At 44.5% G+C, this 27759-nt stretch overlaps 1 protein-coding gene across 4 annotated transcripts in view; it reads right to left on the bottom strand.

Moving 5' to 3' along the window:
* The window catches only part of AK9 (adenylate kinase 9), a 212329-nt gene that overhangs the window by 102716 nt on the left and 81854 nt on the right, over positions 1-27759 (bottom strand). For all 4 annotated transcript variants that reach the window (XM_075340057.1, XM_075340058.1, XM_075340059.1 and 1 more), the window contains exons 9-14: positions 26376-26450; positions 16187-16288; positions 9847-9986; positions 9592-9772; positions 6509-6653; positions 5232-5309 (exon numbers count right to left, since the gene is read on the bottom strand). In XM_075340057.1, the coding sequence (XP_075196172.1) occupies positions 5232-5309; positions 6509-6653; positions 9592-9772; positions 9847-9986; positions 16187-16288; positions 26376-26450 (721 nt within the window). The remainder of the gene's footprint in view (positions 1-5231; positions 5310-6508; positions 6654-9591; positions 9773-9846; positions 9987-16186; positions 16289-26375; positions 26451-27759) is intronic.

Genomic DNA, 27759 nt, shown 5'->3' with positions numbered 1-27759 from the left:
CGCAGGGGCGCCGTACGAGAAATGTAGAGTCTGAGTGCTCTCACCAGACCTAACAAGTGCAAATCCTTTTCACGTTGGTGAACCGGATGAGACAAAAAGAAGGTAAGAAGATATCCTGATTGAGATGAACAGAGGATACCACCTTCGGGAGAAATTCCAGAACCGAACGCAGAACCAGCTTGTCCTGGTGAAACACCAGGAAGGGGGACTTTGCATGACAGCGCTGCTATGTCAGACACTCTGCGGAGTGACGTGACTGCCACTAGGAAGACCACCCTCTGCGAAAGGCGTGAAAGAGAATATGCCTCATTGGCTCGAAGGGTGGTTTCTGAAGAGCCGGTATCACCCTGTTCCGATCCCAGGGTTCTAGCCGACGCTTGTAAGGAGGGACTATGTGGCAAACCCCCTGCAGGAACGTGCGTACCTGAGGGAGTTTGGCTAGACGCTTTTGAAAAAAACACAGAAAGCGCCGAAACTTGTCTCTTAAGGGAACCGAGAGACAACCCCTTTTCCATTCCGGAGTGAAGGAAGGACAGAAAGTGGGCAAGGCGAATGGCCAGAGAGTAAAACTCTGATCAGAGCACCAGGATAAGAAGATCTTCCACGTCCTGTGGTAGATCTTGGCGGACGTTGGTTTCCTGGCCTGTCTCATAGTGGCAATGACCTCTTGAGATAACCCTGAAGACGCTAGGATCCAGGACTCAAGGCTACGCAGTCAGGTTGAGGGCCGCAGAATTCAGATGGAAAAACGGCCCTTGAGACAAAAAGTCTGGCCGGTCTGGTAGTGTCCACGGTTGGCCTACCGTGAGATGCCACAGATCCGGGTACCACAACCTCCTCGGCCAGTCTGGAGTGACGAGGATGGCGCGGTGGCAGTCGGATCTGATCCTGCGTAACACTCTGGGTAGCAGTGCCAGAGGAGGAATACGTGAGGCAGTGGAAACTGCGACCAATCCTGAACTAATGCGTCTGCCGCCAGAGCTCTGTGATCTTGAGAACGTGCCATGAATGCCGGGACCTTGTTGATGTGCCGGGACGCCAATAGGTCGACGTCCGGCTTCCCCCAGCGGCAACAAATCTCTTGAAACACGTCCGGTCGAAGAGACCATTCCCCTGCGTCCATGCCCTGGCGACTGAGAAAGTCTGCTTCCCAGTTTTCTACGCCCGGGATGTGAACTGCGTAGATGGTGGAGGCTGTGGCTTTCACCCACAGCAGAATCCGCCGGACTTGCTGGAAGGCTTGCCGACTGCTTGTGCCGCCTTGGTGATTGATGTATGCCACCGCCGTGGCGTTGTCCGACTGAATTCGGATCTGCCTGCCTTCCAGCCATGGCTGGAACGCTTTTAGGGCTAGAACACTGCCCTTATCTCCCGAACATTGATCTGGAGGGAGGACTCTGCTGAGTCCATGTACCCTGAGCTCTGTGGCGGAGGAAGACTCCCTGACAGACTCGCGTCCGCCGTGACCACAGCCCAGGATGTGGGCAGGAAGGATTTTTCCTTCGACAAGAGTGGGAAGAAGCCACCACTGAAGGGAGGCCATGGCTGCCCGAGAAGGAGCAACGTTCTTGTCGAGGGACGTCGATTTGCTGTCCCATTTGCGGAGAAAGTCCCATTAAAGTGGGCGCAGATGAATCTGCGCAAACGGAGCTGCCTCTATTGCTGCCACCAACTTCTCTAGGAAGTGCATGAGGCGCCTCAAAGGGTGTGACTGGGCTCGAAGGAACGATTGCACCCCTGTCTGTAGTGAACGCTGTTTGTCCAGTGGAAGCTTCACTATCGCTGAGAGAGTATGAAACTCCATGCCGAGATATGTCAGTGATTGGGCCGGTGTCAATTTTGACTTTAGGAAAAATTGATGAACCACCCGAATCTCTGGAGAGTCTCTAGAGCAATGTTCAGGCTGTGTTGGCATGCCACCCGAGAGGGGGCCTTGACCAGCAGATTGCCTGAGAGAGTAGGACCGCTACCACCGTTGTCATGACCTTGGTGAAGGCCCGTAGGGCTGTCACCAGGCCGAAAGTTAGTGCCACGAACTGAAGGTGTTCGTTCCCTATGGCGAAGCGCAGGAAGCGCTGATATTCTGGTACAATCGGCACGTGGAGATAAGCATCCCTGATGTCGATTGATGCTAGGAAGCCTCCTTGGGCCATCAAAGGCGATGGCAAGCGGAGAGATTCCATCCGGAACCGTCATGTTCTCTGTCCGTTGAGCCGTGTGAAGTCCAGAACGGGGCGGAGTGATCCGTCCTATCTGGTACCACGAACAAGCTGGAGTAAAAGCAGTGACTACGTTCTTGAAGGGGAACGAGGATCGCAACTCCTCCTGCCTTCAGAGTGTTCACCGACTGGAAACGTGCATCGGCTCGCTCGGGGGACGGAGATGCTGTGAAGCAACGAGTCGGAGGACGAGAACTGAGCTCTATCCTGTGACCGTAAGACAGAATGTCTCCTACATCGGTCTTGGACATGTGGGGACCACTCGCCTGACCTGGACCGCCATGCAGAAAAGGTTCTCTGTGCACGGCGGAGGATGAAAATACCACCGCCTGAGACGTCAAAGACGCTAATTGCGGAGCACAGGATGACCGCATTGATCTGAGACAGAGCAGCTGAGATAGCCTGGAGTGTCCACCCCTGCAAAGGCTGGGGCAACGGACGCGCCTATGGCTTCATAGATGGATCCCATTAGGAGTTCTATCTGTCTGTCCGTGGCATTCTTGAGCGTGGACCCGCCAGCCACTGCTACTACTGATCTAGCCGCCAGTCCGAGACTGGAGGGCACCTTATGACACTGAGCCGAAACCTTAACAACGTCAGAGGGGAAGGGACAACGTGTGTTATAAGGCGTTCAGTAAAACGCTTGTCCGGGAAGGTGTGCTTCTGGACAGAATCTGTGAAGCCTTGAGAGCCACGTCCGGACAGAGTCCTGTGTTGCGACCTCCGCCCCATCCTCTAGAGGGTCCTCAAGCTGAGACCCTTGAAGAAGTCGGGGAAGATTCCAAGCAAGGCTGCTTAGCCGGACTGGGACTGCGGTTCGTGCTGGGGTTTACCACTTAATAACTAGAGGCCACCCCAGGAACACGCTTCGTCGCAGACCGAAAGAGGCCTGGGGCGATCCCGCAGTGCCCGGGGCCTGTGTAAGGGGCCGGTCTGGACTGCAAACTCCTAGTCTCTTAGCCGACCATTTGTCCATAGCCTGAGACATGGATAGTGAAAATGACCCAGAGAGTTTCTCAGCAAAGCTGTAACTCTGTCCCTGCCGCCTGGACAGGGAACGCCGGCGAAGCTCAACCAGTGCCCCCGTCACCGGCTGAGCGAATATGTTCACAGTGATCACTGAGGATACATATGTACAGCCGAACTGTGAAACTGCATACAAACATTATATAGCCATATATACAGTGTATCACATATACAGTTCATCACTCTAGGGGGCCCAGCATCGAGAAGAAGCCCCCTGGTGTACCGACCCTGAAGCAGTATGTGCTGCTGAAAACATGGCTGTCGGCGTGTACAGTGGAGGGGGGAGCCGTGGGCGTAACCCCAAAAGTGCGGGAATCTGGTGCCCTGAGTGAAACGTGAGGGAGGCGGAGGACAGCCAAGTGTGCTCCAGCCGTCACTGCTAGCCTCCGACTGACCGTCCCGCCCTTCCCCCTGACTGGCAGGGCCAGGGGCGGGAGTTTAAGGCGCTAGGCCGCAAAAGCCGGGAGCTAAAGTTACAGACCGCGGCCGGCAAGCAGGCGCGGTCGGCGCGGTAGTCGCCAAGTCTGGGGCGAAGCTGCTCTCTGCACCGTCCCCAAGGGGACACTGAGTACCTTGAGGGGATCAGTTCCGTAGCGTGATTAGTGAGGGGGGCGGAGGACAGCGAAGTGTGCTCCGGCCCTCACTGTCGGCGTCAGCCCGACTGTCCCGCCCTTCCCCCTGACTGGCAGGTCCGGGGGTGGTATAATGATTGAACAGTGCCCGGGGCTGGACTGTAAGGCTTCTCCAGGAGTAGCCAAAAATCAACAGTGCGACCATACAAACAAGCATATATATATATATATATATGTACACTTCGGCACTCAGTGGGGCCAGCACCTCAGGTGCTGCTTACCGACCGCTCACAGCGGTTGTGTGATCACCAGAATCCGTGCCCGGGCCTCCCTGATGTTGTCTCTCCTCTCCAGCGTCAGAAGTGCTGACAGGAATGGCTGCCGGCGTTCTGTGGGGAGGAGGGGGCCGTGGGCGTGCCCTAGAAAGTGCGGGAATCTAGTGCCCCACTGTGCTGAGTGAGGGGGGAGGAGGATACAGAGTATGCTCCAGCCCTCAGTGCTGCCGTCCTGTGCAGCGTCCCGCCCTTCCCCTGACTGGCAGGCCCGGGGGCGGGAATATGCGATACTAGGCCGCAAAAGCCGGGGACTAAAGTTATAAGCGCGGCCGGCAAATAAGCACGGCCGGCGCGGTAGTCCCCGGCGCACTAACACACCCAGCAGTGCTGCAGTGTGTATGGCACAAGCGCTCCATGCGCGGTCCCCACGGGGACACAGAGTACCTCACAGTAGCAGGGCCTTGTCCCTGACGATACTCGGCTCCTATCCGGCAGATTCCCCAGGGGCTGCGGAGGGAGCATGGTCCCAGTGCCTGGAGACCGATCCGGGTCCCACTTCACCCAGAGCCTTAAAGGGATGGGGAAGGAAAACAGCATGTGGCTCCTGGCTATGTACCCGCAATGGGTACCTCAACCTTAACAACACCGCCGACCAGAGTGGGGTGAGAAGGGAGCATGCTGGGGGCCCTGATATGGGCCCTCTTTTCTTCCATCCGACCTAGTCAGCAGCTGCTGCTGACTAAGATGTGGAGCTATGCGTGGATGTCAGCCTCCTTCGCACAAAGCATAAAAACTGAGGAGCCCGTGATGCACGGGAGGGTGTATAGCAGACGGGAGGGGTTTACACTTTTAAGTGTAATACTTTGTGTGGCCTCCGGAGGCAGTAGCTATACACCCAATTGTCTGGGTCTCCCAATGGAGCGACAAAGAAAATGAAAAAGAAAAAATGGAAAATCGCCTGGTCATGAGGGATTAATGCACTTATATAATGTAAAGCACTCAAGAATCAGGGACGGAAAACAAAGGTTTTTGCCACATGCTGAATGAATTCACTATATTAACACATTACCTATAATGATTGCTGTTTGAATTTTATGAGACTATGAATATTCCTTCATTTATTCTTTCCAATCACTTACCCCTCTCACTATGATCTTCATCCGCCAGACTTGAAATTTCATCAGGTTCTCCTTCCTTTTCAGCTTCTTTCTGGGCTTCTTTTATTAGAATGATAATAATAGTCATCATATTACTGTTTATCTTTTATTAATAAAGATCTATCTACTTACTGTAAACAAAACTTGGACGTGATTAGTGACCACTCCCAAACATTTACAATATAATCCAAAAGTTCTGTGTTGTTCAGATACATCCTATCCCAAAAAACTAATTTTCCACACACTACAGTTTCTGTTATGGACAGAAAGGACGTTGTATTTTGGAATAGGAAGTTGTTTTGGGGGGAATAAGGGATCAGTACAGATTGTGCATTAGGTTTCTAGAACAATTCAGACACATAAAGGGAGACTCTATTGGACCATTGGATTATGTGAAAGCTCCACCTTCATTTCAACATCCGATGTAAAGTTATAGTAGGATTTTTACATTCGGTTTCCACACTCGGTACATACAGACAGCGCCATTACTAAGACTGAACAGATCTGCCTAATCAGGAAATTGTAATAACAGCAATGTAGTGGGGTTTTTTTATTTCCTCTTTAGAGAAGTGAATAGAGAATTAGAGAATTTCTTTAGAGAACGTCCTCTTTATAGAAGTGTTAAAGGGAATCTTTCACCAGCTTTTTGCTACCTCATCTGAGAGCAGCAGAATGTAGAGACAGAGACCCTGAATCCAATGATGTATCACTTAGATTACTGGCTGTAGCCGTTCTGACACAATCAGAATTTTTAGATTATGTCATGTAGCTGAGCTGAGAGAGTTGTCCCGCCCACACCAGGCTTCTATATAGATTATACACCAAGTTTTTGCGACCTTATTTCAGAGCAGTGTAATGTAGAGACAGAGACCCTGAATCCAATGATGTATCACTTAGATTACTGGCTGTAGCCGTTCTGACACAATCAGAATTTTTAGATTTAGTCATGTAGCTGAGCTGAGAAAGTTGTCCCGCTCACACCAGGCTTCTATATAGATTATACATTAACAGTGAGTTATTAATCAGAGGAGAGGGCAAGCCAGACTGCCCTGCCTGTGACAAAGTAGTCCAAGCAATGATAATTTCTACTGGTTAAACTTGTATAGCAAAAACCTTCAGACAGATTCCCTTTATAGATAACATAAAAGCCAAACATAAAATTTAAAAACTGGTCGATAGTTTACCAAAAGCAGATCAAAGAATAACAAGCAGAAAGTAAAGGAGAGGATAGGATGAAAGTGGGGCACATTTTCTTATACCTTCTGCTTTCAATAATGCCTCTTGCTGTAACTTTTGTTTCACAGCTTCTATAGCTTGCTCGGTGGCTTCCTCACACGCTTTTTTCATGGCATTTTGTTTAGCTTCTTCCATATATGGTACAATAAGCACAGACATATCAAATACCTGAAAAGATATATACAGTACATATTAATGATTCCATTTTAAATAACATAATTAAAGCTTAAATGCTAAACCAAGCCCATGGCACCCAAAAAGCTATTTATTTTGCTTGTTGCTGCTTTTTAGCTCAGCTTCATTAGGGCAGAGCTGAAACCTGTGACTACAATTTCCAGTGTTTAAAGGCAGTCCAAGGTTGTCTAAGACACACCTCCTGTTTTATCATTGGTTCTTTCCCTCCTTCCTTCAGCTCATACGCCTCCGATAGGCTTGTGTTTATACAGAGCAGCCAATCACAGACTTTCTAAGGACTCAGTGCATGAAATCTGCACAATAAGGACAAAATAATTATAAAGTACAGAATAATAAAACATCAGGTAAAAAAAGATGATTTTCCAGAAAGTGATGCACATACAGTACAGACCAAAAGTTTGGACACACCTTCTCATTCAAAGAGTTTTCTTTATTTTCATGACTCTGAACATTGTAGATTCACATTGAAGGCATCAAAACTATGAATTAACACATGTGGAATGAAATACTTAACAAAAAAGTGTGAAACAACTGAAAATACAGTATATCTTATATTCTAGGTTCTTCAAAGTAGCCACCTTTTGCTTTGATTACTGCTTTCCACACTCTTGGCATTCTCTTGATGAGCTTCAAGAGGTAGTCACCGGAAATGGTTTTCACTTCACAGGTGTGCGCTGTCAGGTTTAATAAGTGGGATTTCTTGCCTTATAAATGGGGTTGGGTCCATCAGTTGTGTTGTGCTGAAGTCTGGTGGATAGACAGCTGATAGTCCTACTGAATAAACTGTTAGAATTGTTATTATGGCAAGAAAAAAGCAGCAAAGTAAAGAAAAACGAGAGGCCATCATTACTTTAAGAAATGAAGGTCAATCAGTCCGAAAAAATTGGTAAAATTTTGAAAGTGTCCCCAAGTGCAGTGTCAAAAACTATCAAACGCTCCAAAGAAACTGGCTCACATGAGAACCACCCCAGGAAAGGAAAATCAGTCACCTCTGCGGAGGATACGTTTATCCGAGTCACCAGCCTCAGAAATCGCAGATTAACAGCAGCTCAGATTAGAGACCAGGTCAATACCACACAGAGTTCTAGCAGCAGACACATCTCTAGAACAACTGTTAAGAGGAGACTTTGTGCAGCAGGCCTTAATGGTAACATAGCTGCTAGGAAACCACTGCTAAGGACAGGCAACAAGCAGAAGAGACTTGTTTGGGCTAAAGAACACAAGGAATGGACATTAGACCAGTGGAAATCTGTGCTTTGGTCTGATGAGTCCAAATTTGAGATCTTTGGATCCAACCACTGTGTCTTTGTGCGACGCAGAAAAGGTGAACGGATGGACTCTACATGCCTGGTTCCCACCGTGAAGCATGGAAGAGGAGGGGTGATAGTGTGAGGGTGCTTTGCTGGTGACATTGTTGGGAATTTATTCAAAATTGAAGGCATACAGAACGAGCATGCCTATCACAGCATCTTGCAGTGGCATGCTATTCCATCCGGTTTGCATTTAGTTGGACCATCATTTATTTTTCAACAGGACAATGACCCCAAACACACCTCCAGAGTGAAGGCAAAAGGGCCAACAAGTGCCAAGCATCTCTGGGAACTCCTTCAAGACTGTTGGAAAACCATTTTCCGGTGACTACCTCTTGAAGCTCATCAAGAGAATGCCAAGAGTGTGCAAAGCAGTAATCAAAGCAAAAGGTGGCTACTTTGAAGAACCTAGAATACAAGACATATTATCAGTTGTTTCACACTTGTTTGTTAAGTATTTCATTCGACATGTGTTGATTCATAGTTTTGATGCCTTCAATGTGAATCTACAATTTTCAGAGTCATGAAAATACAGAAAACTCTTTAAATGAGAAGGTGTGTCCAAACCTTTGGTCTGTACTGTATACTGAGGTAAATTACCCTTAAAAGGTTTGTCTACTACTCAGACAAGCCCTATGTTTGCCCCAAGTTAAATAATAACACTTGCATCCCCCTATACAGTCGTTCTAGCTGTGTTGGCAGGGGCTCTCCCAGGGATCGCATGACATTGTTATGTCACATGATCCCTGCAACCAATCAATGCTGACTTCACTCTCCTCCTTGAATATAATTGACATCCGGAGGAAGTGATAGAGCTACCGAAGTTCTCACTTACCCTAGATGTGTCCGATTTGTCTGAAGGCGGGGGACAGTGAAGCCAGCCCTGACTACGTGCAGGGATCATGCGGTATAACAATGTCACATAATTCCTGGGAGAACCCCTGCCAACATCGTTGGAATGGTGCCAGCAATGGAGGTGAAAATAGATATTATTTTATTGGGGGCAAAAATAGGGATTGAAAAGGGGTAGTCCAACTAGTGGACAACCCCTTTAATACAGATGAACTTTGACAGTCACTTTGAATTAAACTATTGCTCACCCTTTTAAAAAGAAAACATTTAAACTACTTTAGACAGTCACAGAACTTCTCAAGACTTCAAAATGTCAAGAATTGAAAGCATACCTCCACTTACACTGCAGAGTCCTTCAACTCAACTGGTTTTCTGTTGCAATAGTTTTTATAAATGACTCTATTACAGATATTTGATGATGACTGCACTAAACTAAGTAGCATTTTTCTGCTGCTATGCTGCTGTTTTAAGTGACGGTGCAAGGATCACAGGCTTTACAGTGCTTGCTCCCACACTGAAGTTGGTAGTGAAGCGCGAAGAGATTCCTAGTTTAGTGCAGCATGCAGGAAACGTTTTGGGTAGTCTGTGCAGCACTTATCAGAAAAACGTGTAATAAAGTAATTTAGAGAAATGACAATACTACACAGTCCTAAACTATAATCGTTTTCTTGTGAAAATTGAGGTACGTCTTAAAGAAGGAGGTATTTACTAAACTTGTATTTTTATGTAACAATCATGCCATTCAGTACCTTTCCTGAATATTTGTTGGCTATTAGGTTACAGACAGTTGTCTTCCCTGAGGATTTTGGCCCAAAAACTGCCACCTTGCAGGGAGGTAATGGCATAGGAGGAAGAAGGTATGGCCGTGGGTTCTGAATAAACTTCATCAGCGATTCTTCATCAGACAGGACGTACATTTTATCCAGAAAACTAAAAATGAAACAAATTATATCAGAATATTCTAATAGGATATAATTTGGAGTAATTTCTACAAAAAACCTTACCTAACAGCAAATTCTGCCAATCCTTTTTTAATATATCCCTCTTTCAAAGCCACAGGACACAGAGTACCCCATCTGCTTCTGCGCCACCTGTATCTTGGCGCAATCATATGATAGGATGAAAGTGTCCTCATTAATTCATCCTGTTAATTAAATATAAGTTTTTCTTGAATAGAGCATGAAATCAAAACACCTCTGCAAAAAATAGCTCTATAAAATAATTAAGAATATGTTATAGTAAGAGCATATCAATTCATTTACTGTTCTACCTTCTTCCACAAGTACTAGAGCAAATACAGCTTCCATAAAGCAGTATGATGTACCACAAAATCGACTATTACATAGCGGATGAACTTTAGGATAACATGACGTCATTTTTTTTTTTTTATTTTTTTAAAATATTTATAAAAACACGTTAATAAAGATATATTATGAGCTTGTCACTGATTAGAGTACAAACGTACTAATACAATAATGACCATATAGTCATATTATTAAACATAAGGAAATAAACTAAAGGGGTTGTCAAGGCTTGAGGCTTAAGTCTGCAGTCATTCTATGTGACTGCAGACTTGTGAATCCTCATAGTGCACACTGTCAGGATTTTCCGGTGCTGGGAGTGAGCGGTCATGTGGCCGCAAGTATTCCGTAGGTACAGACAGTGTGAAAATACGGACGTGTGAGCAGCACCATAGGTTATAATGGGTACATGGGCTATGGGTGAAAATAATGAATGTCACAAGTACTGGAAACATGTACATGTGAAGGTGGCCTTAAAATAAAGTGACCTCATAGATAAGAAGAAAAATCAGATTACAGCCAGCCTGTCCTGATGGTATTAACCCTAGCACGCGCAACCACAGAAATATACCATAGAAAACAAGTAACCTAGCAGGCCTGCGAGGCCCCAGGTATGCGTTCTAGGGTTAAGTGCTGCTTTATAGGGATATTATGGCATCTAGAAAACCTTTTCATTATTCAATTACTTATGGCTTCATGTTGTAATAGGTGACACTACTAAGTTCACAGCAAGAACCTGCCCAGGCAACAGGTGCAAAACACTGTTGGAGCAAGCACTCACACACTGCCAATCCATGGAGGGCCACACAAATGGCTTGTATAGGCGCTATTCACACATGTAGGTGCACAGTGTCTGGCTTACAGCCTATTAATGACGGCCATGCTATTAGATTATGTGGGCTTCCCAGCACTATATAAGTGCATCACACAGATAGAGAGACCCTAGTTTACAAGGTAATTTTAATACTAAGCAATCTCCAGGCAGTGGTAATGTGTGAGTGGTTGCTCCATCAGTGTTTTGCATCGTTGCCTCCATGTTTATTGAGCCGTTTGCTGCATCCTGTGAGTGCATTTGATTCTGTGGCCTGGGCAGGTAAACACTGTTGCCCTTTCTTGCTGTGAATTTTTCAGAATTTTTTGGGGAAAATTTAATTCCTCTTTTTGTGGTGACACTAGTAAGTTGTTTAAATGGTCTGTTTCACATTATTATTCACAATTAATTCTTAGACCTGCAACTCCTAAAAGGTTCAATGAGTGGACATATACATCGCCTTGAAAAAGTAATTATGATTTTATGGGATATAACAGCAGAAAGTAGCAAGTATTTCTGAAGTGTAAAGGAAATGATACCTGTTTTTCTAAATATTTTAAAAATATAAATCTGAAATATAAGGAGTGTATTTGTATTCAGCCCCCTGTAATCTTATACAACTTAGGGTACTTTCACACATCCGGATTTTTGCTCTGCGGCACAATACGGCGTTCTGCAGAAAAACCGCAACCGGCTTTTGTAACGCCGATTGCGGTTTTTTTTTGCATTGACTTACATTAGTGCCGCATTGTGCCGTAGGGGCTTGCGTTCGGTCCGGTTTTTGCCGCATGCGGCAGATTTAGCCGATGCGGCGGCCGGATCGAACGTACCCTGCAACGTTTTTTGCTCCGGCAAAAAACACCGCATCGCGCCGCATCCGGCCGCTGCGGCGCATTTTTCAATGCATCCCTATGGAGGCCGGATGCGGCGCGATGCGGAAAAAACCGCATCCGGTCGCCGCATGCGGTATTTTCCACTGCGCATGCTCAGTAGCATGCCGCAACCGGAAAAAACCGGACCGGCCGCATGTAAAAACTTATGCAAAGGATGCGGTGTTTTCACCGCATCCGTTGCATAGTTTTCACAGCCGGATTGAGCCGCAGGGCTCAAACCGGATGTGTGAAAGTAGCCTAAATAAAGTACTGCGTGATTAATTTGCTCCAGAAGTCACCTAAAGAGTAAATTGTGTCCACCTGTGTGTACTTTATTCTCAGTTGAGCTACAGCTGTTCTGTGAAAGCCTCAGTGTTATTTTTTTAGAACATTAGGGATCAAATGGGATCATGAAAACCAAGGAATACACCAGAAAGGTCAAGGATAAAGTTGTGGAGATGAGTAAAGCAGTGTTAGGTGATAAAAAAATATCCTAAGCTCTGAACCTCTCACGGAGCACTGTTCAATTCATCATCCAAAAATGGAAGGACTATGGCCAAACTGCAAGCCTACCAATACATGGCTTTCCACCTAAACTGACATCCTAAGCAAGGAGAGCAGTAATTAAAGAAGCAGCCAAGAGGCCCATGGTCACTCTGGAGGAGCTGCAGAGATTCAAAGCTCAGGTGGTAGAATCTGTCCTCAGGACAACTATTAGTTGTATACGCCACTTATCTGGCATTTATGGACGAGTGGCAAGAAGAAAGCTATTTTTGAATGTCAGCCATAAGAAGTCCTATTTAGAGTTTACAAAACGCCATGTAGGGGACACAGGTAGCATGTGGAAGTGGAAGAAGGTGCTCTGCTCAGATGAGAACAAAGCTTTTTGGGGTGATACAAAATTCTGTGTGCACTGCACATTGCCCTGAAAATACCATCTCCACTGTCAAACAAGGTGGTGGCAGCATCATTCTATAGGAATGCTATTCTACCGCAAGGACAATTCTGGAGGAAAACCTGTTACAGGCTGCAACTTGAGATTGGGGTGTAGGTTCACCTTCCAGCAGAACAACGACCCTAAGCATACTGCCAGAGCTACAATGTAATGGTTTAGATCATAGCATATTCATGTGTGTAAATGGCCCAGTCACAGTCTAGACCTAGATCCTACTGAGAATTTGTGGCAAGACTTGAAAATTGCTGTTCACAGGCGTTCTCCATCTAATCTCACGGAGCTAAACCCATTTTGAAATGAATAATGGGCAAAAATGTAAGCCTCCGAATGGGCAAATAATTTTCAAAAAGACTTAAATTAGTATTTGCAGTGAAAGGTGGTCCTAAAAAGTACTGACGGAGGGCGGGGGCTAAATACAAATGTACAACACAATTTTCAGTTATAGTTTTAAAATATTAAAACTATTTATCATTTCATTTAAACTTCACAAATTCTTGTTACTTTGTGTTTGGTATACAACATAAAATCCAAATAAAATAAAATAAACTTTGTGGGGTAATGTGAAAAAGTTTGCGGGGTATCAAGGCACTTTATATCAGACCATCTCTGATTTTAACTAGTTGGAATACTACCTGGGTATTTAACTTCTAGAAACCCATTTACTACAGTTCCTCTCACAAGTAATTTCCTATTGATTATATACTAATAAAAAAAGTAGTCCTACAATACCAAACAGATTGAATGCGGGAAAATGGTGATATTGCGGAATAAAAGATTCTACTTTTTTTCCCAAATTATGGACAACTCTTAACCCCTTAACGACCGTGGGCCGTAAAATTACGTCCTAGCGGTCATAACGTTACTGCCCGCGGTCTCCTGGCAGCAGCATGCTGCGATCGGCGCACATCTCAGCTGATTTTCACAGCTGAGATGTGTGCCTGCTAGGCACGAGCAGAATCGTTATCTGCTCGTGCCATTTAACCCCTGTAATGGCGCTGTCAATATGTGACAGCGCCATTATAAACGCGATCGCGGTAAAGTTTTACTTACCGCCCGATACCGGAAGTCACGTGACATGATCACATGACTTCCGATGGTTGTCATGGTAGCACAGGGTCATGTGATGACTCCTGTGCTAGACATGAACTACTTTCACTTTCGCTTTCCACGGAGGCCAGGGAAGCAGAAAGTGCACGTATTTGCTGTTTACAGCTGTGTAGCTGTGATCAGCAGATAGTGCAGAGCGATCGGATTGCTGATCGCAATAGCCCCCTAGGGGGACTAGTAAAATAAAAAAAAAAAAGTAAAAAAAAAAAGTTTTAGAAAATTAAAAAAAAACAAAAAAAATAAAAGTTCAAATCACCCCCCTTTTGCTCCATTGAAAATTAAAGGATTAAAAAAATATACACACATTTGGTATCGCCGCGTTCAGAAATGCCCGATCTATCAAAATATAAAATCAATTAATCTAATCAGTAAACGGCGTAGCGGCAAAAAAATTCCAAACGCCAAAATGACGTTTTTTTTGTCGCCACAACTTTTGCGCAAAATGCAATAACAGGCGATCAAAGCGTAGCATCTGCGCAAAAATGGTACCGTTAAAAACGTCAGCTCGAGTCGCAAAAAATAATCCGTCACTGAGCCATAGATCCCGAAAAATGAGAACGCTACGGGTCACGGAATATGGCGCCACTTTTTTCAGACAAACTTCCGAATTTTTTTTAACCCCTTATATAAAAGTAAACCTATACATGTTTGGAGTCTACGAACTCGCACTGACCTGAGGCATCACACCCACACATCAGTTTTACCATACAGTGAATACAGTGAATAAAATATCTCAAAAACAATAGTGCTATCGCACTTTTTTTGCAATTTTTATGCATTTGGATTTTTTTTTTTGCCATTTTCCAGTACACTATATGGTAAAACCTATGGTTTCATTGAAAAGTACAGCTCGTTCCGCAAAAAATGAGCTCTCACATGACCATATTGACTGAAAAATAAAAAAGTTACGTCTCTTAGAAAAAGAATGGCGAAAAAAAAAAACGGAAAGCGAAAAATCGGCCAGTCGTGAAGGGGTTAATTAAAACTAGAGCAAAGCAAAAGCCCACTATATGATTACTATGAAAACCAGTAACAACTATCTGAAAAGCTGAGAAATATCTTTCAGTGCAATGCCAAGTGTGCAATTTCATGTTTTATGAAAGATATATGCATATAAAGCGGGCTTTGCACACAACAATATCGCTAGCGATCTTGTTAGTGATGTGACACGCCCAGATCGTTGTTACGATTTGGCTCATAGGTCGTTTTGTAGCGGTCACACGAACACATCTCACAAGCGACGCTACATCGTTCAGCGATATATTGTTTGAACAAAGATCAAAAAATTGGTCTGCACTCTGACAAGTGGGTGGTGGTGTAAGTGAAAAATGGGTCCAATCCAAGATAATAAATAAATTCACTGCACTCATAGATTGTGATGCAAAAAGTTTTCCAAATTTATTGAGGCAACTGTGAAGTCATTCCGACGTTTCGACCCCGCCTGGGTCTTAGTCAAGAGTCGCTTCAAGATGGGTGCCTGGGATATGGAAATTTGAGTGGGTTAATAGCGTTTGGTAGAGAATACCTTAAGGATAAAGGTCCTGGGTTTAGCCAGCGCAGCTGCGCTGTGGCTGGTGATATGGTGTATTCTCTACCAAACGCTATTAACCCACTCAAATTTCCATATCCCAGGCACCCATCTTGAAGCGACTCTTGACTAAGACCCAGGCGGGGTCGAAATGTCGGAATGACTTCACAGTCGCCTCAATAAATTTGGAAAACTTTTTGCATCACAATCTATGAGTGCAGTGAATTTATTTATTATCTTATATTGTTTGACCAAGGCGGTCGTGTGGATGGTGTTCGTCGTTAGCAGGGTGTCAAGTGTAGTAATATGTCTGCTGCGTTCCAAACGACGAACAATATTTTGAAACTGAACGACGTGTCAACAATCAACGATTTTCACCCTATTTGCGATTGTTCGGAGTCGCACGTAGGTGTCACACTCAACAACGTCACTAACGATGACGGAAGTGACCCCCGACGACATATCGTCAGATAAATCGTAGCGTGTAAAGCGGCCTTTACTCTACTGCATTGGACAGTTTATGCAGTTATATTGTATATATAGTTTCAGGTCTCTACATATGAAACATTAGAGTTGTTGGATTTTCTGTACCTTATTATGCTTTGAACTTTTGGCTTCTGATTTTTTAGGAGTTATATTTGTAGAAGCTATTTTTTGGCATCAGTATGTTGTATATTCTCGGTTTCTATGCAGATGTAATCTTTTTTTCTCTTCTTCTGTGATCAAAGTGTTTTCTTTCTATTTTGTAGCACCCAGAAATATATACTTACACTTTCCAGGCCTTCCATGGACTCCTCTTCCTCATAGCTGGAAAGTTTCATTACGACAGCCCCATGACGAAGTCCCAGAGACTCCAGGCGGGATATAACAGACTGATTAAGTAAGCACAAATGCAGGTGAAATTATTTTAGCCGTATTAGTGCACTTATAAAATCACACAATTAGTTTTATCAGACCTACCCCATAAATCATTGACGGACCCTCCTGCTCTGCTGCCGACTTTGACACTCCACCCCTTCCCTCAGCACTTCAAAGACTGGCCCTCCTGTAGTAGTGATGGGCAGACCTCTTTTTGGTGATCCGTTTCCCATGGCTCCACTCACCAAAAAGAGGTGGCTTATTCGGATCGTTCTTGGCTCCCTATTAAATATGTGTTCACCGCAGGTGAACACATATTTAAGATTATAGTTACGCAGATGAAACCCCACCCATCCGTGGCTAAACACTGCCCACTTACAAGGGACCAATTAGATTGTTGAATGGGCGGGGTTTATCTGTGGGTGGGCTGGGTTTCAGCTGCGAAAAGAGCCGTTTAGAGATTTTATTGGCTCTCATTGGGGATCCGGCTCCTGTCACTGACAGCAGGGATCCGGATCTTTGTGTCAGATCGTTCGCGACCAACACATCACTATCCTGTAGGGATGGGATTCAGCTGGTTCTTAATGGTTCTGTTAAAAATGATATCTGATTCAGCAAGAAGCAGTGCCCAGACCACGCTCTGCTCACACACTTGAGAGGAGAACAGCAGGCTGCAGAGCCTACTTAGAGCAGGGGCCTGGATTGTGCTGTAAGCAGCTGGGATGGACTAAACAGAAAGAGATTGTGTAATTCTGTCTCCAAAAACCAGGCCAGCTGCTTACAGTACACTCCAGAGTGTACATTTACAGTGCCTGCCGTCTTTGACATCCCCACTCATCATCGCAGTCCTCCCACTGTGGGTAGGTGGCGCTGCAGGGAAGTCCAGCAGTGATAACACATGCATTTGTTCTTCTTGCCTTTCCAGCATCCCTGGAATTCCCTGCGATCATGGGCCCCTTAAAAGCTGCTATAGTTACAGTATTAGAAAGGACACTAATTTCCTAATAATACACTATATGGACAAAGTTATTGGAACACATTTGTAAATCATTGAATTCAGTTTTTTTTTTTATTCAGTACCAATGCCGAGAGTGTATAAAAACCAGCCCCTAGCCATTCAGTGTGCCTTTATTAATATTTGTAAAAGAATGGGTCGTTTCAAAGAGCTCACTGAATTAGAGTGTTGTCCTGTAATAGGATGCCACTGTTGTAACAAGTTAGTTTATGAAATTTCTTTCTTCCTAAATATTCTTGAAAGGTAGGAGCGTTTAGAAACCAAAGAAACTGATAAAGTGACAGACCACGTAGAGGTACAGAGTGAGATCACAGAGTGCATAAAAGTCGACAAAACTCTGCTGAGTCAATAACTGCAGCTCTCTAAACCCCATATGGCATCAACTGTGTGCGGTAACATTCATAGCATAGGTTTCCATGGCCGAGGAGCTGGATATAAGCCTTACACCACCAAGCACAATTTCAAGCGTCGGATGGAGTGATGTAAAACAAACCATCTACTTTACTTTTAAGCAGTTGAAATGTGACGCCCTGGCCTATCAGGTCGTCACAAGGGTGCCGTGCAATCTGCCCTTCTGCATGGTACCCGCTCCTCCTTGGTTACAGGTCCTGTCAATTTTGTGTTGCTACCAACAGGTGTACATAAATCCTGAGGAACACTCTGCACCACACTCACCAACCACCCATTGGGCAGCCTGAGGGGAATAGGGCCACCCAGATGGGTGGATGGAAGAGGGAGGGCAGAGATGTCAGAATTGAGTAGAGTTGTGCAGTGAGACAGCGGTGACAGGACAGGTCACGCTGTGGAGCTGGGCTCCTGTACCCATCCCAGGTGCCAGACGTTGGCCTGGCCAGAAGGAACTGGAACCCCGGTCGCAGGGGGTAGTGACAGGGGGTACGGTGCTGCTACAGAGAGCAGGCCGGCTGCCTTGTGCTACAACCGGGCAGGGGCCAGGGCACGACGGGGTACGCGGACCCTAGGATGGGAAGAAGCTTCACGCAGCCCAGTAATTCACCCGACAGGAACGGAGTCTTCAGGAACTGTTCACCATCCGCTGAATCGGGGTACTAGCGCAACGAGGGGGATAGGACTTCCCACAACAGTCCAGAAAATCCCAAGCGTGAACCCTGGGAACAGGCTCACCTTGCTAGCCACGCAGGTGAGCGGGACCCGAGTAGTCTTAGCCGAAAGGGATCCACCAAGTTACACACAGTGCCAAGGGACAAGGCTTCAGACCAACCAGCAACACACCAGCAACACCAAAGGGGCACGGACCCAGCGTGCTCAGCCAAGAGCAACAGAGCATTCAAGAGTTTGGTTTACCTGGTGTCAGCATTAGTGACTTTGGACTGTGTGAGTACCCGATATCCCTTCACCCCCGACAGGTTCCCCACTCCATACATCACCGGGCCCCGGGACACCAAACCCCCTACCCACGGAGGGGTTAAACATCCTGCTGCTTCAACACCGTAACGGGCTCCCCAACAGCAGCGGTAGTCTCTCACATTACCACGCACAGTGGGTGGCATCACGAACATTATCCCATTCACCACACAAAGCAACAATTTCCCCCCTTTTTATTTCCGAGGTAGCGGGACCCGAGTAGTCTTAGGCGAAAGGGATCCACCAAGTTACACACAGTGCCAAGGGACAAGGCTTCAGACCAACCAGCAACCCCAAAGGGGCACGGACCCAGCGTGCTCAGCCAAGAGCAACAGAGCATTCAAGAGTTTGGTTTACCTGGTGTCAGCATTAGTGACTTTGGACTGTGTGAGTACCCGATGTCCCTTCACCCCCGACGGGTTCCCCACTCCATACATCACCGGGCCCCGGGACACCAAACCCCCTACCCACGGAGGGGTTAAACATCATGCTGCTTCAACACCGTAATGGGCTCCCCAACAGCAGCGGTGGTCTCTCACATTACCACGAACCGTGGGTGGCGTCACGAACATTATCCCATTCACCACCCAAAACAACAATTTCCCCCCTTTTTATTTCCGAGGGAGCCGCGCGACCCCGCCTCGGATCCGGAGACCCCTCGAGCCACTGTGGATCCGGATCTGAGCAGCCCGTCGGCTGTAGGGGGGGCGGCACAGAAACATATTTTCTGAATGACAAATTATGCTTCACAAATTATTCATCGCTCTGTACAGAGCGGTGTAGCAGGCTGACTCTGAGCGTATGACTCATGCAGTCTCGCATTGCATCACCCTGCACGGCCTGACAATCTCCGGACAGAAACACATCAGCTGCATGGAAATATATGAAGTTGACCCGCTCCTGTGGGAAGATTGTGCGCCGTGATGCGACACTCGCCCAGTGACAGTGAAAGTTCAGTTAAAAGGACCTTTGATGATGCCATAGTCATGTGACCAGTCTGTAAGCCAATGTCTGTAAAAAATTCACACCAGACTGGTCACATGACTATGACGTCATTAAAGGTCCTGTAAGTCAGTGCTGGTTACCGGCAGCACAGCAATGATCGGACTCGGAAGGAGCGACTGGGTGACAGAGTCTGCAGGACGTGTCAGGGGACCTGTAAGTATGATCATAATGTTTTTAAAAAAGTGGCTTTTTTTTTTAGAGCCCCTGGACCTGATCTGGATCCCATCTGTAACACGAGTGTCCCAGGAAAGCTCGTGATCGGGAACGTGTACTCGATCACTATGTGATCGGTATGATCTTCGATCTTTACAGGTCGGAATCGCCCATCACTACTATGGAACTCTCTCCTACATGATGTAATGATTAATTTACTACTAAAATTTAAGATAAGCCTGGATGCCTTTCTTTAAAAAATAATATTACTAATTATGTGGACTAGATTCTGTGATTGGGCGTTGATCAAGGAAACTAGTCTAGATTTGTGAAGTTGGGAAGGAATTTTTTCCCCTAATATGGAGCTATTGGTGCCTGCCCCACAGGGTTTCTGCCTTCATCTGGATCAACATGTTAGGCTATAAGTTGAATTCAATGGACTTACATTTATCTTCAACCTTTGAAGTATGAAAACTAGGAATTTTTTGTTGGAAAAAAGTAACAATTTTAAATTTTTGCTTCCACATTGTTTTAATTCCTGTGAAACACCTAAAGGTTTAATAAACTTCTTGAATGTGGTTCTGAGCAGTTTTTAGAATGGTGTCACTTTTGGGCATTTTCAGTCAAATAGGTTGCTTCAAATGTGATATGGTCCCTAAAAAAGGATTTTGTTGGAAAAATGAGAAATTGCTAATAAACTTTTAACCCTTCTAATTTCATAACAAAAAAAAAATATTTCAAAAATGAAAATTAGAATAAAATAAGTGGATAATGTTGTTTATTAACGATTTTGTGTATATAACTATCTGGTTCAAGGGCATTACGAAATTTTCAAATTTTTTGTAACATGTTTGATTTTTCATATAAAAAAATATATAAAATTGAACAAAATTTACCACTAAAATGAAGTACAATGTGTCATAAAAAACATTCTCACAATCACTGGGATCCGTTGAAGCATTCCAGAGTTCTTACAATATAAAGTGACATTGGTCAGAATTGAAAAACATGGCCTCATCATGAAGGCAAAAACAAGCTTTGGCGCAAAAGGGTTAATTGTAATTATTATTTTATTTTAATATTTTTATTACGTAATATTGAGCAGAATTAAATATGCTGACATTTCCTTACATACTGTATGAGTCCACACACAGCCCCCTATATACAGTATGGGACCACATACAACACCCCTATATGCAGCATGAGCCACTACATAGCCCCTATATACAGTATGAGCCCCCATATAGCTCCTATATACAGTATAAGCTCTAATATATCACCTGTATACAGCATGAGCCCTCACATAGCCCCCTATATACAGTTGAGCCCCCACACAGCTCCAGAAATACAGCCCTCATAACCTCATATAGCCTCCCTGTATACAGTATGAGAATCCAAAGAGCCACCTTAACCCCTTAGTGACGGAACTAATTTTCACCTTAATGACCAGACCAAATTTTGCAATTCTGACCAGTGTCACTTCATGAGGTTATAACTCTGGAACGCTTCAACGGATCCCGGTGATTCTGAGACTGTTTTTTCGTCACATATTGGACTTCATGTTAGTACCAAATTTAGGACAATATTTTTGGCGTTTATTTATGAAAAAAATTGAATTTTGGCAAAAAGTTTGAAAATGTAACAATTTTCAACTTTTGAATTTTTATACCGTTAAACCAGAGAGTTCTGTGACACAAAATAGTTAATAAATAACATTTCCCACATGTCTACTTTACATCAGCACAATTTTGGAAACAACATTTTTTTTTGTTAGGAAGTTACAAGGGTTCAAAGTTCATCAGCGATTTCTCATTTTTACATCAAAATTTACAAAACCATTTTTTTAGGGACCACATCATATTTGAAGTGACTTCATTAGGCCTAGATGACAGAAAATACCCAAAAGTGAGACCATTCTAAAAACTGCACCCCCCAAAGTACTCAAAACCACATTCAAGAAGTTTATTAACCCTTCAGGTGCTTCACATGAACAAAAGCAATGTGGAATGAAAAAAAGCAAAAATTAAATTTTACCTAAAAATCTTGCTCTAACCCAAATTTATTCATTTTTAGAAGAAATAACACAACAAAATGGACCCCAAAACTTGTTACCCACTTTCTTATGAACGCGCCAATACCCCACATGTGGTCAGAAACCTCTGTTTGGACAAATGAGAGGGCTCGGAACAGAAGGAGCAATATTTGAATTTTGGAAAGCAAATTTGGCTGAAATAGATTGCGGGCACCATGTTGCATTTACAGGTCCGCTAAGGTACCTAAACAGAAGAAACCCCTCACAAGTGACGCCATTTTGGAAACTAGACCCCTCAAGGCTTCTGTCTAGGGGTATAGTGAGCATTTTGGACCCACAGGTACTTCACAGATTTTGTTAACGTTACGTTGTCATATTGAAAATTTTAATAATTTTCTCAAAAATGTTGCTTTAGCATCAATTTTCTCACTTTTTCAAGAGTTAATTCCAAAAATTTGACCTTAACGTTTGTTACCCACTTTCTTATGAGTGCGGTGATACCTCACATGTGGTCTGAAACCTTTGTTTGGAAAAATGGGAGGGCTTGGAACGGAAAGAGCAATATTTGAGTTTTGGAAAGGAAATTTGGCTGAAAAAGATTGCGGGCACCATGTCGCATTTGGAGATCCCCTAAGGTACCTAAACAGCAGAAACCCCCACAAAATTTTACCACAAAATTGTTACTTCAACCAGGTAGCTTTTGCTTTTTTTTCACAAGGGTAACAGGAAAAAAATCACCATGAAATTTATTGTGCAATGTCTCCTGAGTTTGGCGATACCTTATATGTGGTGGAAATTAACTGGAAGGGAAAGAGTGCCATTAGACTGCAAAATTGGCTGGAATCAATAGCGGACGCCATTTTGCATTTGGAGAGCCCCTGAGGTGCCTATACAGTGAAGCTCCCCAACATGTGGTCCCATTTTGGAAAATAGACCCCTCAAGTAATTTATTTAGATGTTTGGTGAGTACCCTGAACCCTCAGGTGCTTCACAGAAGTTTATAATGTTGAGCTGTAAAAATAAAAAATACATTTTTACCACAAAATTGTTACTTCAACCAGGGACCTTTTTTTTTGCAAGTGTAAAAGGATAAAATAAAGCATAAAATTTATTGTGCAATTTCTCCTGAGTATGCTGATACCTTATGTGTGATGGAAATCAAATGCTTGGGTGCACAGCAGGGCTCGGAAGGGAAGGAGCGCCATTTGACTGCACAATTGGCTGGAATCATTAGCGGACGCTATGTTGCATTTGGAAAGCCCCTAAGGTGCCTAAACAGTGGAGGTCCCCCACAAGTGACCCCATTGTGGAAACAAGACACCTCAAGGCTTTTATCTAAGTGTATAGTTAGCAGTTTGAATCCACGAGTACTTCACAGAATTTGATAAGCTTAGGTCGCCATATTGAAAATTTTCATTTTTTTCACAAAATGTTGCTTTAGCATCAAATTTCTTACTTTTTCAAGAGGCAACAACAAAAAGTGGACTTTACAGGTTGTTATCCAATCTCTTTTGAGCGCAGGGATACCCCACATGTGGCCAAAAATCTCTGTTTGGATAAATGGGAGAGCTTGGAATGGAAGGAGCACCATTTGAATTTTGGAAAAGTTGAAATAAATTGCGGGCACCATGTCACATTAGCAGGGCCCCTTTGGTACCTGTACAGCAGAAACCCCCCACAAGTGACCCCATTTTGGAAACTGGACCTCACAAGGATTTTATTCAGGAGTATAGTAAGCATTTTGAATCCACAGGTATTTCACAAAAATGTTGCTGTAGTAACAAATTTCTCACTTTTCGGCTATGTGGCCATTATCCAGAGATACGGCGTCTAGTACACAGTATCAGCCTTCCTGCAGAGATGTGAGTGTTGTCCACGGGAGAGCACAGCTGCCCATGCCCACGATTTGGGTTCAGGCTGCTGTGGACTTTAGCTCTATTCTACCTGCAGAGAACACTGTCGTCTTTGCAGCATAAATTGACATGCTGAGGCTCGGGAAGCTGCACCACAGGTCGGTTTATGCTGCGGAGAAAAGAAGCAGGCAATGGGCAGGGGATTTCTAAAATTCCTTCCACTGTGCTTCTACTGCACAACGCAGCGTTATGGACACAGGGAAAACACTCTGCGCCCAAAACGCTGTAAACCCTGATCGTGGGCGCATAGCCTAAAATGCTACAATGGATGCATGGATAGATGTCAAACAAATATAACGTCCCACCCCCTGCATATTCTAAGCTGGCACTCTTTAGTGCCTTTCATGTGGCACTAAAGGGTGCCTATCCTTGTATTTTGCCCCCTCAAAAAATAATAATTAAAATAAACGACGTGTGGTCCCCCCTATTTTTGATAGCCAGCTAGGGTAAAGCAGACAGCTGTAGCCTGCAAACTACAGCTGACAGCTTCACCTTGGCTGGTGATCAATTTGGAGGGCTCCCTAGGCTGTTTTTTTAAAAAAAACAAACAAACGTGGGGTCCTCCCCAAATTAGATCACCAGCCAAGGTGAAGCTCACAGCTGGGGTCTGGTATTCTCAGGGTGGGAAGAGCCATGGTTATTGGACTCTTCCCAGCCTAAAAATAGCAGGCCGCAGCCACCCCAGAAGTGGCGCATCTATTAGATGCGATAATCCTGGCACTTCGCCCCAACTCATCCCGTTGCCCTGGTGCGGTGGCAAACATGGTAATAAATGAGGTTGATACCAGATATGTAATGTCACCTGGCATCAAGCCCAGCAGTTAGTTATGTCACGGCGTCTATCTGATACCAGACATAACTAATTGACAGTAATAGAAAAAAAAATGACAACAAAAAAAAAAAAATATTTGAAAAAACACTCCCCAAAACATTCCCTCTTTCACCAATTTATTGAAAAGAGAAAAAAGAAAAATCGTGTCCGCTGTAATCCATTTTGGAAGTCCCACAAAGATTCTGGACCTTTTAGAATATGGGGGGCACGTTCAGGGAACGTGTCCCCCATTTTCTAGGTGTGCAGACCCTCCATGTGAGGAGTGAGGGTGCAATGACCCACTCTCCACGGGTCACAGCTGCAGAGTGCGAGCAGCAGCCAGCGTTTCTGAAAGCAAAGCAGGAAGCTGAGCTAACAGCCGCGCTCTGCACATGTGCCCAGCGTGCATTGTGAAGGAGGTGGGGGTCGCGGGGGATCAGCACTGCGACAGGTGAACACCGGAGGACATCGGGGGGGGGGCGGGATAGAGGGTGACCTGGCAGGGCCTGGGGAGCAGTTTCCTGTTGCATGTGTCATGGCACATGCGACAGAAATCAGAGGAGGAAGATGAATTCAGGAGGTGCGCTGCTGTGTGCGCGTTGCCATCTTGGATTATGGAGGGGGTGAGGGGTCGGGGGGGCACTTTGGTGACACCGGGGGACCGGAGGGGAATGGGGAAGAGATTTATCTCCCATCTGACATGTTTGTTCATGCCAGGTGGGAGATGAATAATTTTTTACTGGCGCTGTCATTTACTGTAACATGAACATCGGTATACGATGTATACCGGTGATCGCTGCGGGGACCGGAAAAACGGCCTGAATCATGATCTTCAGGGTCTCAGCTACCCCCGGTAGCTGAAACCCCGGAGATTTTCCGTCGCTGGGGGGCGCTCCAAGCTTTTTTTGGCATGACGTCTCAAAGCGTCGGTACAGAACAAGTACCCTGTTTTTCCGACGTCTTGAGACATTAGGCCGTCGTTATGGGGTTAAATACAGAATGAGCTCCCACAAAGTCCCGCTATATATATTATAAGCCCTTACATAGCCTCCCTAGATTCAGTATGTTGCCTCACATAACCTGCCTATATACAGAATGAGCGTTCATAAAGCCCCCTATATACAGTATGAGCCACCACATAGCCTTTCTATATATAGTATGAGCTCCCTCACAGTTCCCCTACATACAGTATGAGACATCACATAGCCTTCCTAGATACAGGATGAGCCCTCACATAGCTGTCTATATAATGGCACACAGCCCATACAAAGAAACCCCACATACATGCTCACCTCACTCCCATTTCACCAGCACTCTGCATCTGTCCCCAGGGCTCCACTTCTTGTGGCTGGCACATACATGACGTCATTGTGCTTCTGCCGGGATGTCACAGAAAAGGGAACATGTGTTCCCCTGGAGCCGAGCTGCCATTTTGTATTTCCTGCAGCGGAGCGTCATGAAAACTCACTGCCCGGAGATATGCACAAAACATTATAATGAGAGAAATACAGCCAAAAGCCCCCATTGAGGTTCCGGCCGCAGATAGCCCAGATACCCTTCATTATAATCCATCTATGGGAGGGATTACATAAAAGCCCTCATACGTGTAATGTGTAGGTGTCCCAATACTTTTGTCCATATGGCATATTACAGTAGTAGAGAAAGCAAATCTGGTGGAAGAAAGCAATTTACTTGTTAGGAGGATCCAAGTTCACAAATCAATAAAAAAATCCTTGTTTTCTTCAATTTTACAAATAGTATTATTTAAAATATAATAGCAGAAACTTACTACAAAGAGTTCATCGGATTTCTTATTTCCGTCAAGTTCTATGAGGTATTGAGGGTCGTGATCAATCATGAGATCCTATATTAACCAGCAAAGAATATGTGTCAATAACAGAATTTTATATTCAGAGTTTCAGTATCTGAAATCGTTTATTCTACGTCTTGTCAGAGAAACAGAAATGTCACTAACAAGTCGAAGAATCTATAATTGAAGTCCATATATCTGGCAGAGAAGATGGTGAGCATGACATCAAAGTTCACACCTCTCAGCATATCCATTTTCTTTAGCTTACAGTGAGCAGTGCATCCATATTACAGTAATGAAACAATCAAAGAAGTCATTAACTCTTACATTCAGGAAATCACTCAGGAGGACATTTTGAGAGATATAACATCAAACAAGGAGACGTTTACATACAATTACAATTACATAGCCTTGCATTACACAACCCATGAGACTAGCTTTTGTGTACCTGCTATTCCCACCCCAGTCTTCTTATGAAACAAGGTTATTACTTCCCAATGAAAAAGCAAAGCTATTTGTCAGCAAGAACAGAAAATACACGAGAGAGGAAAAAAGGAGATTGAAGAATGTGTTCAATATATTTTCCTTACTAAAATTCAAGATACCCTAGAGCAGGGGTCTCAAACTCAGCTGGGTGCATGGGCCGCATATAGAAAAAAAAAATGAGGGGGGCCGCATTATTTGCAGGACAAAGTGAACATTTTTAATGAATCCATGTTTTTTTTTTCTATACATCTTGGATCACTTTTGTAAACATTTTTCGCTTGTTTATTATAACAAACGTGCACTTTTTTTGTTAAGTTTATATACAGAAAAGCATTTTTAATGTAAATAAAAAAAGTCATGCTTTAGGATTTTTTTTTTTTTTTTTTTACATTTTATCACCTTCTTGTAATTGTTTTACAATTAGCAGCATCATATAGTAATCTTAGCCAAAATCTTGTAGTAATGTGCCCATCCGTGTGCCCTGTAGTAAGGTGCTCATCCTTGTGGTATTGTGCCCAGTAGTATAGTGCCCATCCTTGTGCCCTGTAGTATTGTGCCCAGTAATATTGTTCCAATCCTTGTAGTATTGTGCTCATCCTTGTAGTATTGTGCTCTGTAGTATTCTGCCAATTCCCGTAGTATTGTGGCCATTCCTGTAGTATTCAGCCCATCCCTGTAGTATTCAGCCCATCCCTGTAGTATTGTGGCCATCCCTGTAGTATTGTGGCCATCCCTGTAGTATTCTGCCCATCCCTGTAGTATTCTGCCCATCCCTGTAGTATTTTGCCCATCCCTGTAGTATTCTGCCCATCCCTGTAGTATTTTGCCCATCCCTGTAGTATTCTGCCCATCCCTGTAGTATTGTGGCCATCCCTGT

This window comes from Anomaloglossus baeobatrachus, chromosome 3 (assembly GCF_048569485.1).
Source record: "Anomaloglossus baeobatrachus isolate aAnoBae1 chromosome 3, aAnoBae1.hap1, whole genome shotgun sequence".
Classification (NCBI taxonomy): Eukaryota; Metazoa; Chordata; class Amphibia; order Anura; family Aromobatidae; genus Anomaloglossus; species Anomaloglossus baeobatrachus.
The sequence above is the reverse complement of the archived record's forward strand: the minus strand, read 5'-3'. Positions and strand labels throughout refer to the sequence as shown.